The sequence below is a fragment of the Lissotriton helveticus genome, chromosome 8 (assembly GCF_964261635.1).
Source record: "Lissotriton helveticus chromosome 8, aLisHel1.1, whole genome shotgun sequence".
NCBI classification, from domain to species: Eukaryota; Metazoa; Chordata; class Amphibia; order Caudata; family Salamandridae; genus Lissotriton; species Lissotriton helveticus.
This window is the reverse complement of record NC_136069.1, coordinates 1,253,787,272-1,253,803,548: the sequence shown is the minus strand read 5'-3', so window position 1 is coordinate 1,253,803,548 and position 16,277 is coordinate 1,253,787,272. Positions and strand designations below refer to the sequence as shown.

At 44.9% G+C, this 16,277-nt stretch overlaps 1 protein-coding gene across 1 annotated transcript in view; it reads left to right on the top strand.

Moving 5' to 3' along the window:
- Window positions 1–416: 416 nt before the first annotated feature.
- The window catches only part of LOC144773876 (gamma-aminobutyric acid receptor subunit gamma-3-like), a 329,908-nt gene continuing 314,047 nt past the window's right edge, over window positions 417–16,277 (top strand). Inside the window, exon 1 of the mRNA XM_078658959.1 lies at window positions 417–649. Coding sequence (XP_078515085.1) covers window positions 417–649 — 233 coding nt within the window. The remainder of the gene's footprint in view (window positions 650–16,277) is intronic.

The window sequence follows — 16,277 nt, the reverse complement described above, 5'->3', positions numbered from 1 at the left end:
CGCACAGGTGCATCCAGCGGCGGCAGCGCAGCAGCTCGGCTGCGCATTGAAGGGTACCCCGCTCGGATGATGCTGTTTCCGACGCTCGACCGCAGCACTGGTCGCTGGTGAGCGCTGGTGTCCGGAAGGCTGGAGCCTGCCACGCTCTGGAAACACGGATGCGCTGCGTCAGCGTCCTCGGAGCGCTGCTCCCTCACCTGGAACCGATGTTTAATTTGAGCAGTCGCTGACCCTTGGCTGCGCAGCGGATCGCCACATGCACCCAAGCCATGCCCTCCCACGGGCCAGGGGGGGATGCCAATGGGGGGAGCCGGCACGGACGCCTCGCGTTTCCTTCCAATCAATTGAGTGCGAGTTGGTGAAAGTAGGAGAGACCCTCCGGCGGGAACACCTGTAAGAACCTGGATACCTGCTGCATGGTTTGGAGCTGGGGACGTCGACTGCTTTCCGTGCGCAAGGCACAGTTTCCTCGACATGGAACTGGGATTATATTTATAAGGAAGAAAGGGGAGACTTTCTCCAAATGTTGGGATTGCATTGATTGGCCCATCAGAGCGCCGCCGCCTGCCCTTTGCCTGGTTATCTCTGCTCTCATCATGTCAGCTAAGCTCCTGTTTGCCTTCTTCTTACTGTCAGTACTCAAAGCCTGGTAAGTCTTTCCAAAACCTTTGGGCGATGCGCGCTCATCTCGCTGCTTGCTTTCTGGTTTTACCGCAAGTGCAGGCTGTGAAATGAACGTAATCAATGCACACACATTCAGGGGGATTAAATTTGAGTCTTTAGACGTATTATTAATTGTCATTCAATGTTCCCTCTATGGAAAAGGATGCATTGTGCACGTGCAAGCCATCTTCAGGGTGCCTGGCTATTCCGGCTATTGTTTGTCGTATTTACCACTGTGGAACCTGTGTGACCCTGGTTAGAGAGAACGGTCGGCACTTTCCCAAAACTTACTTCAAGAGTATTTGGGAAACTAAGTTCACTCGCTGCTTGTCTTTTCACACGTGCCCCTTGACACACATAGCGCCAAGGCGCTACTCTCCGTAGAACCAGGGAGACGCCGCTTAAGCGGGCGCGTGCCCATCCAGCCGCTACAGTTTGTTTCACAGAACAGGGGTGACAGAATGAGTAAGGCGGCGAAGGGGGACTGGTGGCAGCCGTGAGAGTTGGAGCGCCTTGAGCCAGTGTGATGACGGACTCGATGCCAGTCCTTCTGGATGTACCACTGCTGGCATTGGGAGGTAGACGTCATCGCTGCCCTTCACGTCTTTATAGCGGCACAGGCAGCGCTGTGCAGTTCACTATCATCATTAACACGGTTCTCCCAGAACAGTATGGCCCCATCAAAGTCCCTTTGCGGCCGCCTGGTTACAGGGGGTTGTCAAATGCGTTTGGATTGGCACTGAAAATCTGCCCCAATCCCCCCCCCCCCATTCCCGTCGCTTCTACATGGCTCTACTAAAGGCGATCTAGCTATTTATTTAATCTTCATGCCCAGCGACAGAGGCGCCATCATTAGTGCATCAGTGTGTCACGGAGCGGGGGCCACGTGTTGTGTTGGGCCCTCTGTACCCCACTTATTGATATATGTTACTACCCATGCGTATTGCGTAGGAGAGGTGCATTGGAGTAGCAAGGGTGCAGTGAGTCCCGGGGCAAAAGAGGTACATTTGCCCCCTGCCTCCTGGTTGAGTAGTGTCGACCTCTCACACTTATGGGTCACAGTGGCCACACACCTGTTCCACTACGCTCATGGTTGAGGTGGAATACACATGCGTGCACACTCATTAGAGCACCCAGTGTGTCACGAGCCCTAGTGCTAGGAAGGAAATACTCCCCCCCCCTCCCACCTCTACTGCACCTCGGTGCCACTGCACCTGCTGCACCAATGGATGGCGGCGACGAACGGCTCTGTGTTCATACTGTCTTGTACTATTGACGGAACATCTGCGCAGAGAGGGATGGAGCGCATCGGGTGTGTGAACACGTTGTTTACAGTGACAGCGGTAACATTGTGCTAGTGACAGCACCGCCCCACCCCCCACCGTCCTTTAGAGGGAAGGTGACACACCGCTTCTATCTGGGCACAGTGCAACTTTTCCGGCAGCCTCCCGTGTCACCGACGCAACAGGTGTCACAGGCACGGACGCTTCTGTATCTTCGGTACCCTTCCCTGCCCAGTCGGCCTTTACAACTTTGACACGCATATTCATCTGAACCCTTTCCCCTCACGCAGGGTAGTGTTGCTAATTAATTTTTGATAAATATGCACAAATGCACCAATGACGCGAGAACCATTTACCATAAGGGCAACCAACATCAAAGAGTGCCCCGCAGGAAAACTACACACATGCAGCAAGACACTGAGCGCGTGTTTCTCTTTATTGGTCGAGGATCACACGTGGCAGAAAGGTATTTGAAAATGAGCAGGGGAACCGCATCAATCAAGCTGAGTGTGGACATTAAATCAAACGTTTAGGGACGTAGCTGTCATAAGCACAGCAGGTACTGGCATTTGTGGCTGTCTGTAGCTAAAACCAGAGGTAGGAGGTTAGTTTTTTCTTCTTGAGTGGGGACCATGACCCGTGCCACTCAACTGCACCTAAAAATCTTCACCGTGAGTCGAAGTAAACGTGGTAGTTTTATTTTACAGGGCTCGAGTCGGGGGTACACGCAGGTACACGGCGTACCCCCACTCTTTTTACAGGGTGGACGCCGTCCCCCCTGCCAAGAAGTTGGGCCCCACAGAAATATGCTGAACGTGTCCAGGTGTAATTTCCAGACACCGGGACACGTTCAGCACGTGACGTCATTAGGTCATTTGCATATCGCCAGTCCCCCCCCCCCCCACCCCCACCCCTCCCCCCAATTCTTTTTATAGGACTTGTGCCCTGGTAGTTTATTAAAGTGAATTCTTCTGTACTACTCTTTCCATCCTTAGATGCACGACCTGGCAGTGCCTGTAAAGTCACCCGGTTGTTAACGCCGGCTACTGCCTGACCATCATGCCAGGCGGTGATGGCGAGGAGAGCCCGTGGTGCCCTTCAGTGCGCGCTGAGCCTCGCGAGAGCACTGAGCACGCAGCAGAACACGGATTCCTAACAAGGGATGCGGGCAGCGCAGCCAAAAGCATCATCATGTGCACGTGGATTAAGACAGCCCACGCACACTCTAACGGGGAAATGTACACGACACTGCAAGTCTGCAACCATCAGTGTAGTTTATGGAAACTCGCAGTTTAGCCTCACGCAGGGGCGGATCTTCCGTCCCTGTGGACTCCATTGATTGCCCGAGGAGGGTAAAGTAAGGCGACCCAGCGGGGAGTCCACAAAGGGCCTCCGGGAAACATCGGCTTGTCGAGCAGTGATAGACGTGATGCAGACTGGATGTTTTTTTTTCATGAGGTTTCTCCATCTGCTCTTTTAACGTCGCTAAATGTGTTCGCCTCGATTTCAGTGAGGATGGGCAGGCTCAGACTGCATGGGGCAAAAGATAGTGGGGTTGGGGGGCTAAGCCGGGATCCACGCTCCGAGGCAGCAGCGCCCAGTTTATTGCAGGCATTAACATATTTTTTTCTCTTAAGGGCCCATAATGCTTCCGGTTATTGCGCTAGACCCCGACGTGCATAACAATTAAAGCCTTCGCCCACAGACCTGCCTTTAGAATGTGTTTCCCCCAATATGTTTGATAAAGCGTGCAGTAAATGAAGGGCTTCACTTCCGCTTTTGAAAAAATAAATGCGAGGGCAGGGAGTCCCCTAACTCTTTTGGAGAGGAGCAAACTGGCTCTCCTCACTCTGTTTTGCTGCCCTCGTCCAGTCTCGTGCGGTGAAGCAAGGGGCTGGCATTAACACATTGCGTTTATTCCCAGTCAGACCTGGGTCGTGGATTGGCGTCCACTTTCCCATCTGCAAATGTCCAAAAAACACATATTTTTACCGGTGCGCTGATCTCCCATATGGAACAAAACTCAGCAGCTGCTGAAAGCACTGGACAGTTTGCCACCCAGACGCCACCTTCTTTCTTTCTCTTGCTTCCCAAACAAACCTCAGCCTCGTTAGCAGACAGGCCAGGTGGGAGTAGCATCGTAACAACTGATAGCTGGTCTCTGGGCACCCCTGGGCACCTCTGGCGCCTCTCCTTTCATCCTGGTCTCATTCGCCTTTCCATTTTCTGCAAATGCTTTGCCCTTTGCCATAAAAGGTGGCAGTCTCTTGGTATCTCAGTCGGCCTCGAAAAGTGGCGTTTTATTCCTCTTATTTTATTCGTCGTTTATCCTAATTTAAGACTAGGTATATCCGATTGTTTGAAGACCAGTTTTCATTCATAGTTGAGCTAAAAGCTCTGAGCTGTGGCCAGAATAGGAATGGTGGAACCGGTTGCACTGGCTGAGTTTTCGGGTATTGCACTTTTTTTCTGTCAGTGGCACAGTGGGTACTGCTCAAAAAACATAAGAGTTCCCCCTTGGTCTTAAACAGTAAATGGCGGAGCACATCGAACACATATCCCCTAGGTTTTAATTACAATCTCTATCTTTTTCTCTCTCTCTCTCTCTCTCTCTCGCTCTCTCTCTCTCTCTCTCTCTCTCACTCTCTCTCGCTCACACACACACACTCTCTCCCTGTCTCTCTCTCACTCGCTCTCCTCCCACCACATTTCTGTCCTTCTCGGAGTCTTTCTAGGTCTCGAATCACCTCTCTCCAGCTCGCTCCCTCTATCTCTCCCCTTTCCTTTCAATTTTCTTTGCGCGTCTCCCCCCTTCATCCCCTTTTTCCTACGATCCTTCCCTCTCTTCCCTTCTCTGTCTCTCTGTCCACCTCTCTCTGGATTCCACATTTCCCCCATCAGGCGGCTGATCAACCCGGCACTACAAATCACTGCATGGAACAAGTTTGGTTTTGAAACCGCGGGCCTGCGACAGCTTGCCAACATGTAACCCTCACACTGTGCTGAGATCAGGAATCATGGAGAGAGAAGAGAGACAATTCATCAACCCAATGATCCCACCAGGAAGTAACAGGAGTTACACTTGAAGCGTTCATTTTGTGACCAAGCAAGAATGCAGCTGTTCATGGCGAAGGCTAAAAATAAAACTTACCAGACCAGGCAGATGTTCAAAAGCATATTTTTATTAAGGGCTGGGGGGAGGCAGACATTAGGGAAGTACAACTCACTAAAGTACTAATTTGAGAATAAATTATCCTAAGTAACATTTGGGCAGAGACATCCTTTCGACTGTATCTACAACATCTGACAACTCACTAACACGGAACGTTGGGGTGACTGCAACAAGCCAGTGGAAGCCCCAAGGGACGCCGTACTCCCGGGGCCTCATTGTAAAACAGAGTGCTTGCAAGGCAGAGCAAAGGCATCCGACTGGCTATCAGATGCACCCGACATGAGTGTGTTTTTAGCCAGAATTTATCATGGGTGGCAGGGGAGTATCAGTGGTGCGGCAGGTGTAGCGGCACCATGCCCCGGAGCATGGGAATGCCACTACACCCGTTATGCTTATAATGTTCTGTCCAAATAGTGGTTTAGGAGATTATTTGTCTTCCGTGCACAAGGAATCATTACAACACTGATGATGACTGTAAAAACTCTAGAAAAGGAGAAACATTGAAAAGTCCCATAGTTATAATTAGGGTTCCCGGTTTTATGATATTTATGATTTTGTCTTTTCCGTCTGTATTTATACATATTTATTTTTTGCCAACTATACCTGTATTTATCCATATTTATTTTAGGTTTTGTGGAACAATGAAGCTGAAATGTGTATATTTCTGCATTTATTTAACCAGTTAATGTACACTCGTGCCTGAACACCTGACAGGTTTCAATGATTACACACACTCAAATGATAAACTACACACTAATAAGAAAACTTGCACATTTTAGTATCAATGTTATGCAAATCTTCTTCTGTTTAAGGCTCTTTACTAAAATTCCTTTATTTGTTTAACCCCTTGCCAGTGAATTTCGCACAGCTTTTGGCATGCAAGTCATGATTGACAGCATTCAGAATCATTAAAAAACAGCCCAATTTCCATTTTATCCACATTTAAAAATAAACACAGACAGGAAAATAAATGGCTTTCTGTCTGTATTTATCTGTAAAAATCAGTAAAAACGGAAAACAGGGAGCCTTAGTTATAATGTATCCCATAGGGCAAGCGAAACTATGCTGTCGAGTAAAGTGGCACTCCCAATGGCTAACGCCTAGAGATTTATATGTTTTGATTTAGCTGGGGCAACCAGTTGCATCCACCTATCATTTACGAACAAAGAAGGGCAGTTTTTTATAAACATACAGGAAAATGAGCAGATTTAGCAAGAAGCTGGACTGATGATCCTAAGCAGTGTGTGACAAATTATCTAAAGATCAGCTGGCAGCTACCTGTGGCACGTTCTTTGGGGTAATATGCCTCCTCAAGAAGGTATTCTAGTGCCTCCCGCTGACCTCTTGGAAGACCTTCATCCGGGCTCTAATAATCAGCCGTCTGGATTATGGAAATGCACTGCTCGCAGCATATATCCGATACCTCCAATTGAAATTGCAGGTGGTACAAGATACTGCTGCCCGACTGGGTAATTAACAGCCACCGGGCACACCTTCAGCCCCCGCTCAAAGTCCTTCAATGGGTCACAGTAAAGAAAAGAAAAATGTTTAAACTTCTCTGTCTGACCTATAAAGCTTTGGCAGGCAAAGTACCTAAATATCTCCAGGAAAAACTGGTTCCCTATCTCACCCAAATAAATCTCAGATCAAGGACCTGCTCCTTCTCTGCCCCCAACGTATTCGAACATTAAAATATGCCTGTCAGTCCTTCTCGTATCTTGCTCCCCATCACTGGAATGAGCTCCCCCTTTAAATTAGGGCATGCACAGAGTTTTCAGACTTCAAAAGACATCTCAAAACCTGGCTGTTTTAATAGATGCTTCCTGACCTGTCTGTTACCCAAGCGCGGAGATGCCCGTTTGGGGGTGGGTCGCTGCACAATAGCAATTATCCATTAACATAACAATGGCAGTGCATTTTCAGTGAGGTTACCTTGATCTAGGGGTGTGTGATATTCATACAATTTATTTTGCATCATTACCCAAAATTCTAAAAATATTCCGCAAAATTCAGCAAAATGCAGAATTGGCAATTTAGAGCTATATTTTAGCATAAAAGTTGTCCTTGCTTCCACAATGGACCAAGAACACATTTTGCATATAAAATATAGAGTAGGAAATCATAAGTGTCGCAAACAACAGCTGCTCGCATTAAGCCTGTTTACATTGTTACTGCGCTCCACATTTTGTAATGGTGTCATTTAATTATATTTACGTAATAAACGTAACACAAAATTATGTGGGATAATGTTGGCGTAATGGACATTTTTGCCAGGGGCCGCTTAAATACACCCATTCATTCATGTCGGTCATAAAGGCAGAAGGAACTATGTTTAGCCCTAGCCTGTGTTTTAAGGAGTTGCGACTAGCACGTGCAAGCTGGGAGCGTATGTTACACGGGATGAGCCAGTAAATATTGTAGGAGGAAGCAAAGTGAAGCAAGAGGGGCAAGAAGTGGCCCTGGCAGCTTCTTGCACAAAAGGGTCTCAGATAAAGTTAAAAGCAACCGCAAGCGCATTATGAATCTCTTCAGCTCAGCAATTTCCCATTCAGGGAATGGTTCAAGTGGGAATCAGTAAGTAATGAGGCATACTAATGGAGGCGTGAGCTTTTGCAAGTTTTAAGTATGGAGACATCTAATTGGGATTTATATAGGGTTCACTCTAGGGATTTTTTCTTCTTCTGATGATTGAAAGGTCTCATGTGTCTCTTTACCATCAGTTCAGAAAATGGGTGTGCAGTGTAGTAGGCAATGCAAAACACACTCACATACAAGCAAACACATCTTCATGTGTGATACTAGATTCACACCCAGTCCCATATCTTTAAGAATCATCAATAGTAGGCATTCTAGAGTATAGCCTTAGTGCCTGACATAGAGGGTTCTACTGGCCATTGAAGACCCACTCCAGCGTTAAAGGCCCAAGCCGAAGACGAGAGCCTTTAACACGGGAGCGGGCCTTTAATGACTGGTAGAGGCCACTACGGAGGTCTCTAAGGCTAATAGAATGATCTTTCATTTCTCTACGCTTGCTGTCAGAACTGAGATTCTCGACCCTCCTGCACAGCGGCCGGGCTTGGCTCCGCCAGATTTACTGCAGCAACCGACCGGCCGGGCTTGGCTCCGCCGGCCGGACCACATCCCCCAGCATCCTAGGGGGCCAGCGACGACGCCGTAACCAGCGCGCCAGGCGGCGCATAAAGCACCGGCAGGTCCCTCGTCCCGCGAGGACGCGCGCGGGACGCGCCGGACTAAGCCCGGACAAAGGGCGGGCCCTCTGTGGCCCTCAGTGGCTGAAGTAGGCTGGGCTGGGCCTACTTATTTACATTATTATCTATTTTAATGGAAAATATTTTCTTTGTCTAGTACTACATGGCATAATATGTCAATAAAGACATTATCCGTCTGCGCAGGAACTCATCGTGACTCACCTCCAATTATTTAAACTTTTATTGACTAATTGGTATTATTTACATTTTTCGGGGCTACGGTCCCCCCTTTTTCTACACGTACAAGGATGACGGCTAAAAAGTTACGATCAGGGAGATTATTGGGGGGAAGGTCCTGCATGAAAACAAGATCCAACCCCCTTAGAAATAAGGCTTCCAATAATCTGTTATTAAAGGGACAATGCCAGCTGTTGCAATTGTGGGAAAAACCCCAGGACAAGGATTTGTTAAACGCCGCAAACAAAGCTTCTGATATAGCTTCCCCATTCGGCATAGCCCCTGCAGTGGTTAAGAAGGTCCCTTTTCTGGTGAATGAAGAACATTTGAGCTCCTTGACTACTGAGGAGCCCTGTCCAGTCTCTTCTGAATTAACTGGTGTCATTAAGTCCTCTGTTTCCAGTTCTGAGGGCGGCAAACAAAATAATGTAGCCTCAAACCATAAAGTGTTGTTATCCAATGTTCTTATAGGAGATTCACCGCTAAAGGTGGAAGTTAAGGGGGACTCTCATTTGTCGAGTATTGACATGGAGCTATGTGGTCGATACCTAGCTGATGTTACCTTGAAATCATCAGAAGCGAATAAGTCCCCTATTGGTGCTACTCCATCTGGTCTTTTGCTTTATAGTAGTACCCCCTCCATAAAATCGCAAGATATGTCTTCACAGTTTAACATCTCGAAGAGCCCATTGCTTAATATGTCTGGCATTGGTCCCATTGGTCCCTCAGGCTCTGATAAATTGGAAAAACCAATTTCTGAATCTATGATTGCATTGGAACATTTGTTGGCATCCATTTTACTGTTACTGGGTAAATTTGTGGGTAGCTCTGATTGTATTTTGGAATCGGTTACTCAGATATTAAATGTCTTACTGTTAAAGCTCCCGGAAAAGGGTCGTGACCCAGATCCTAAGGCTGGATTGCATGGGTCTGAGTTGAGCAGTGACCACTTAGCCGGAAATGTTAATCCAGTCCAAAATAAACATGGGGGAAAAAATGAGCCATCTCCAGTACCCACATTTTCTGCATTTAACTGTGTAAGAAATTCTGCTCTCAAAATTGAAGAAGAAAATGTTGATATTACCGCTCCAAAATCTGAAAAAGAGCTATTCCCAATTTTTGTGCCTGAAAGTAAGGTGTTAGGGGGTGTTGAAAAAGTAAAATCTGGAAATCACAGAAAAAATAAGGTAAAAAAGAGAAAACCAATTCGCAGATATAGGAAAAAAAAGCAGAGACAAATAATTTTTGAGGATTCTCATGTTCCTGATATCAATGAACCTATCACTCAAGAGCTTGTGAATGGGTCCCTGAGTCAGGAAGTTGCCATTCATTCTTCTGACAATTTGAATCCCTCTGCATCAGGTATTAAAACTTTTCCTAATTGCACTATCCTTCCTGTGGGAGACCCCTCCTTAGATGTAGGAGGATTGACGATCTCTCCCCCCGCAGCAGAAATGATGGAATTAGGTCCTATTTTACCTGCGGCTCTTAATCCGTTTGCCCCCGCTTTTCATGCTACAGGTGACGGCGCGGTATGGCCTCACCATTTGCCTACAAAAGCACCAGAAGTTTTTGTTGATACATTGACTTTGGATTTTCTATCGTTATTTGATTTTGATCAGCCCTTAAATAGAGCATGGTTACTCAAATGTTTCAAAAGCATAGAGAGTTTAAAGTTAATTCAAACAAATGATATTGACCTAGTTTTCTTATCTGGAACAGCTGCCGCGCCTTATGCTAGGGTAAAGTTTTATTCCAAATTCATAGTAAATCTTATACTGCAACAGGCTGAGAATTTCCAGTGTAGGGGAATTGATGTACTACCTGTTTTTTCTTCTCGAAGAGATAGTTTCCCTTACAACAGACTCCCTCAGCAGGGCACTGGTAATGATGGTCCCACTACCTCTTATGATGATTTAAAAATAAGGGTATCGAAAAACTCTCGTCTGGTGACACATGTAATGCCCGCCCCATTAATTCAGAACAGTCTTCCAATAGAAGAAAACCAGCGGTGGAATTGGCTGCCCGGTGCTTTGTCTAGTAAAACTACAGACAATCATAAACTTTTTCAACATCTTTAGTAATAATTTGAAAGTTATCTCTTGGAATGCCACCGGGATAAATAGTAGTCCTGAGAAACTACAGTATTTGTTCTCTCTGAACGCTAGTGTGATTTGCATCCAAGAGACCTGGTGTGCTAGTAGATTGTGTGCAGGGAGAGATTATTTTGTTCTTGAGGCTGTGGCTGCTTCTTCGAAGAAAGGGCATGCAAAAGGGGGAATTGCGTGCCTTCTGTCCAATAGATTAAAGTGGAATTTCACACATTATGTTGATCCAAGCAACCTATTTCAGGCTGTGTCCCTCTCTAGCTTAACCAGTAAGGGAAATTATAATTCCCTGGTAATAATAAATGCCTACACCCCCCCGACGAATGTTTTAACATTCTATTGAAGCAAATGTTTTCATACATTAAACAGATTAAAGATGTAGAATTTCCCCATATGTTTTGTTAGTAGGTGACTTTAATTGCAACGTTTCTAATTCTAGCTTAGAGCTATTTAGAAACAAATTTAAAGAAGAAGCCCTTCTTATCCCCCAAGCCCTCTTCCCTAGTAAAATTAAAACTAATAAGAGAGGGAAGCTGTTACTAGAAGAACTTTCAGCGGCGGAAGGGTTAATAGTGAACGGTAGGCTCCCTTCTGATGTCCCTGCAAAATATACTCATAGATCCCCCCAAAGTGAGTCAATTTTGGACTATGTAATCACTGACTATTGTACTTTTTCCCTAGTGAAGGATTTGGTGGTCACGTCGACACTATTTAGTGACCACAATGTGATTACTATAAGCCTCTTATTTCAACCTCCTAAATCCGATTCATGGTCCCTTAACAGTGATATAGTTAACTTCCATAAGGATTCTGGTAGATGCTTCTGGAACTTTAAAGCCAAGAAGGGCCTGGAGGGTATACTTGGTAAAACAATACTAGAACTGAATGTTTGGCAGGGTTCCGAAATAAGGTATTTTGAGAATTTTATGAAGGAGGTTATCTCTGTTGCCAAAAGGTCCAGCTCCTCTGTAAAAAAGATTTATGTTCCTAGATCAATTACCCTCCTAAATAAGGAAATAAATAAATTAGTGCGGGAGCAATTTTTGTGTAGAACTATTGAAACAAACAAGAAAATATACCTGCTAAAAAGAAGGAGAAGCAGAATTAGGAAGAAACTTAGAAAAGATAAAGAAGACTCACTTTGGATAAGTCTTCGGGACGCCACTGTTTATGGCAAAGTTAGACAATTCTGGTCCCTCATTGGTGAGGGTTGTGGAGCAAGAGTTCGCTCCCTCCCTATTCCCATTGCTGAATTGTCATGGGTCATTTACATTTCTAACTTGTATGCTGGGAATATTGCAATGACAGAATGTAAGGAGACTATTAAAGAAGATGAGTTATCTATTGACTCCCCTTCGGAGAAAACTATTGAATTGGCCATTAGGGATATGCGCTCCTCCGGAGCAATGGGGCCTGATGAACTTCCCATCTCAGTATTGAAACAGGATCCTATCTCATGGAGTAAGATTCTTTTTCTCTTATTTAGATCTTGCTTCATTAGCAAAACTGTACCCTCTTCTTGGAAGGGAAGCATATTGGTCCCTCTATTTAAAAAGGGCGATAGGGATAAGCCAATGAATTATCGCCAGATAGCTCTCCTTGATGCCATTGGAAAAGTCTTTGCCAAATGTCTCCTTTCTTTAATTACGGATTGGGTTGATGTGAATCAGATATTACCCATTGAACAAACTGGTTTCCGTAAGGGACATGGTACATTGGATAACCTCACAGCCCTTCAGGTTATTTCGGACAAATATATAAGAGTTCGGGGGGGAGGAGTGTATGCGGCTTTTATTGATTTCTCCACAGCATTCGACAAAGTTGACCCTCCCTTGCTGTGGAGAAAGTTGTTCGATTTGGGCATGCCCCCTCTCTTATTAGATCTGGTGCGATCTCTACATACGGACACCTGGTGCCGAGTTTTACAGGGGGGAGAAAGGGGTTTATCGCGGGTTATCCCCTCCATTAATGGATTAAAACAAGGTTGTCTTCTTGCACCTTTACTTTTCTCCCTGTACATTGCTGATCTTCCTGCTACCCTTTCATCTTGTGTTGGCATAGCCCCGGTAGTGGGGGATATTCTATCTCCTGCTTGCTATATGCAGACGACATTCTTATCCTAGATTTAACGCCCAAGGGATTGGCCAATCGTCTGCAGGCTTTACATCTTTTTGCAGAGTCCCACTATATGAGGATAAATGCCTCTAAAAGTAAAATCATGTGCATTACAGGGAAGAAAAAATCTAAATCTGAGAATTTTGGTTGGGCAGTAGGTGGTCAGAAACTGGAGGTGGTTAAGACATATACCTTTTTAGGAAAAATAATTTCCGCCAACTTGAGTGAGAAGCCTCATATTGAGAATAATTCCCGTAAAGCCAGATCCCAAGGAAAAAGTCTGAGTGCCCTTTACTCCGCCACAGGGAGAAGACATTTTGCTTGTTTACTGGAGGTTTTTAGGGCAAAAATTCCTCCAACTCTCCTGTACGGAATGGAACTGGTTGATATAAAGCATTGGGGCTTTTTGCAGACGGTAGAAGGAAAATTATTAAGGTCTATAACATCCCTTAATCCGGCTTGTACTGTGGCCGCCTGCAGACTGGAATTCGGTCTCCGCAGCAGTTGGGCGCAGGGCCTATCAGCGCTAGTGCGATGGGTTGTTAGCCTAGCTAGAGGATAAACGGGGTCTTTGAGATTCCTCCTTAAAGGGGAATTGTTGGGTAATTTAAAAGAGTACTCCCAATTTGTTAAGAACTTTAGAAAGGCTGTGGCACTTCTTGAATTGGAAGAGAGTACTCTTTTTACTATCTCTCCTACCCAGTTAAAATCCCTTTTGAAACAGGCGTCATGGGATTTATGTTTCACGTTGGATAAGAAGTCTATGCAAGTAAAGAGGGGAGGTGATCTCCTTTCTAACTCATATCTTATGAAGCTTGCCCAACCCTATGTCGCCTGGAATTTACCTCATGGTATTCGGAGATTCTGGTTCCTTTTAAGGCAGGACTTGTTGTCCCTGAACATTCTTTTGGCAAAATGGTATGGGTCCTCTCCCACATTTAACTTTTGTAATATATCTGTTCAGGATCGTTCCCATATATTGTTTACATGTCATGCATTGCGCCCACTTCGGTTGAAGTGGTTAAAGCCAATATGCCTACAATTGGGTATCCTTAATATGAATTCTTTTTTACATGCCTTATATACTCCTCCTAATGAAATGTTTTGCTTCAATATTTTTAACTTTTTAAAATGTTTTTAGCTATTTATTGATGAAATATGGAGGCCTGTGACGCTGATTTTCTTGTTTAGTGGAAAATGTTGTAGTCGTCATTTGTATTTAGAGAAATGTGTATTTGTATTTGTTGTATTTTGTTTTATGTGGCCCTCTTTGGAGTGCCAAAACATAATAAAATAAAATAAAAAAAAAGGCTAATAGAACATTCCGCCCCCAGAGGGCAGGATGCTCTAATTTGGAAAACAAAGGCCTCACAGAGCAGAAGGGGGTTGGAATCCCCCAGGGCTCCGTGAGGTCTTCATTCTCAGCTGTTGCTGTGAACAAACATTGGAATGTTGATGCTCCGGGCTTCCCTCAGCCTTTAGAAGTCCGGAGCACTCATGTATCTTCAATGGCGTGCTCAACATTCCTATGTTCTAATATTTGTTAGATGATGTGCGTTGGAGTTTTGAGATCTTCTGTGACAACATTCACCTGGTGTCTCCTTTAATATGCCCTGCCAAAGAGATATGAGACAGAGATGAGAAAGACTGCAAGAGACAGAATTACAATTGTTGTGTGCAAACCAATGCATCATGTAGCCTGAAATCACGTGTTGTCATGTATTAGGGGATAAACAGGGATTTTTTTAAAATTGCTTTTCTGAGGTCTAAGTAATTGCCGATTTGAAATATGCTTTCTCTGAGGCTGTTGAATGTTTTTACAAAAAAGAGCTTCATCAATGAAGGCTCTTTGAATGATGGGATGGTAGAGAGAGGGGCAATGCTTGAGCTGAGGTTTCTGCTTTGACTGCAGAATCTGAGTTTAGATTGTAGAACAATTGGCCCTGTCTGATTGACCACCCAATGAGCAATGCAGAAGCTTTTGAAAGAGATTTTTCATGTATCCCATAGCGAGTACAGGGCCTTGAGAGAAGAAGTAATGTGTCCCTGTTAGATCAGTCTTAGAACTTGTCTGGCAGTAGTAATCTGAATTCATTGTAGTCAGCTGAATACGTGCTTAGAGAGTAGAACATACAGCCCATTGACATAGGCAAGCTATGACAGCACCTGAACTGATGAGGCCTGTACCCTGTAAGGAGATCCAGCTAAAGAAAATAAAATACAGCATAAAGGTGCAAAACAACTGGGATCAATTGGTTAAACCTGAGTTTGGAGAGAGAGATTGGAGTCAGTGATCACAACAATGTTCTTTACTTCGATTTAGATAGCTGTGGGTCCTTGAAACCCCTTAGGCCGTGGTCCAAAACTTACTATTTCTATTTCTGAAGAAATGAGTATCAAGTTGTTCTATAGTATCCAGTGGTCCATTCCCTCCCTCTAACTTACTGCGCCATTAGAAGAATGAGCTTAATCCCAGGAGACAGTAGGAAAGAGGCATAGAAGGTAGGAGACGTTAAGCAGCAGATGAGTAGGAGTCATTCTTGAATTCTAGAATAATGCTGCCTTCATAGCCAGGAGTTTCTCATGGTCCTTAAGTAAACCTGAATGATGGACTTCTGTAATGAGGGCACATCGTTATCTGCCAGCCACAGTTCAGTGATGGAAAGTGGCTCCAGGTGGCAATCAGTCTTAATGTTTTAGATTTGCAGGCTCTTCTTGTTTAATACATTTGGCATGAACAAGGATAACAAATCCATAGCTGTAGGGGAGAAAGAAATCCGAAGAACTCCCAAAAGAAAAAGAACAATTGATGATACCTCTCACTGTGATGGCAGTAGAGGATGTGAAGACAAAGGGAGAAGGCAACAAGGTTGGGTTGTCCCTTGAGGGAAGAGAACAATATGATCATATTCGTTGGGATGTCAGCAGATGATGTGTAGAGGAAGGAGGTGAGCTGCATAGAAGAAAGGGTGAAACTCACGGTTAATGTTACCAGTATGGCAACAGAGGAGATGTGGATGGCACAAAACACTTCAGCAAGAAGAGGAATGATTTCATGGGTTTGACATGATGGTGGATTGTGGTGGAGACAATTGCAGGGGAGATAAAGTGGTGAGTTGTAAATGCATGCCTTTAAGGAGAGGATATAGGACATGCATTGTTAGTAGCAAGAGGTCGGGTCAGGATTGAGGAGTAAGAGAAGGAAGAAGTAAATGTTATCTCTACAAGACATAGCTAAACATTTGTTTTCTTTATTCTATAGTGCAATAAGGACAAGGAAATTAGAAGTACAGAACAGCAGTGCATCTCATATTTTATTTGCAGCCTCCAATCAAGTCAGACATAGTAATCAAAATTTGTCAAGCTTCCCAAACACAATTGTTTTGAGACGTGCTGCCAAAGATCACCAAAAACTATTTTAACATTTGCACTCAAAGCATAACCTATTTGAGGTTTTGTATCATAAAACACTCAAGTAAATCTGCACAGG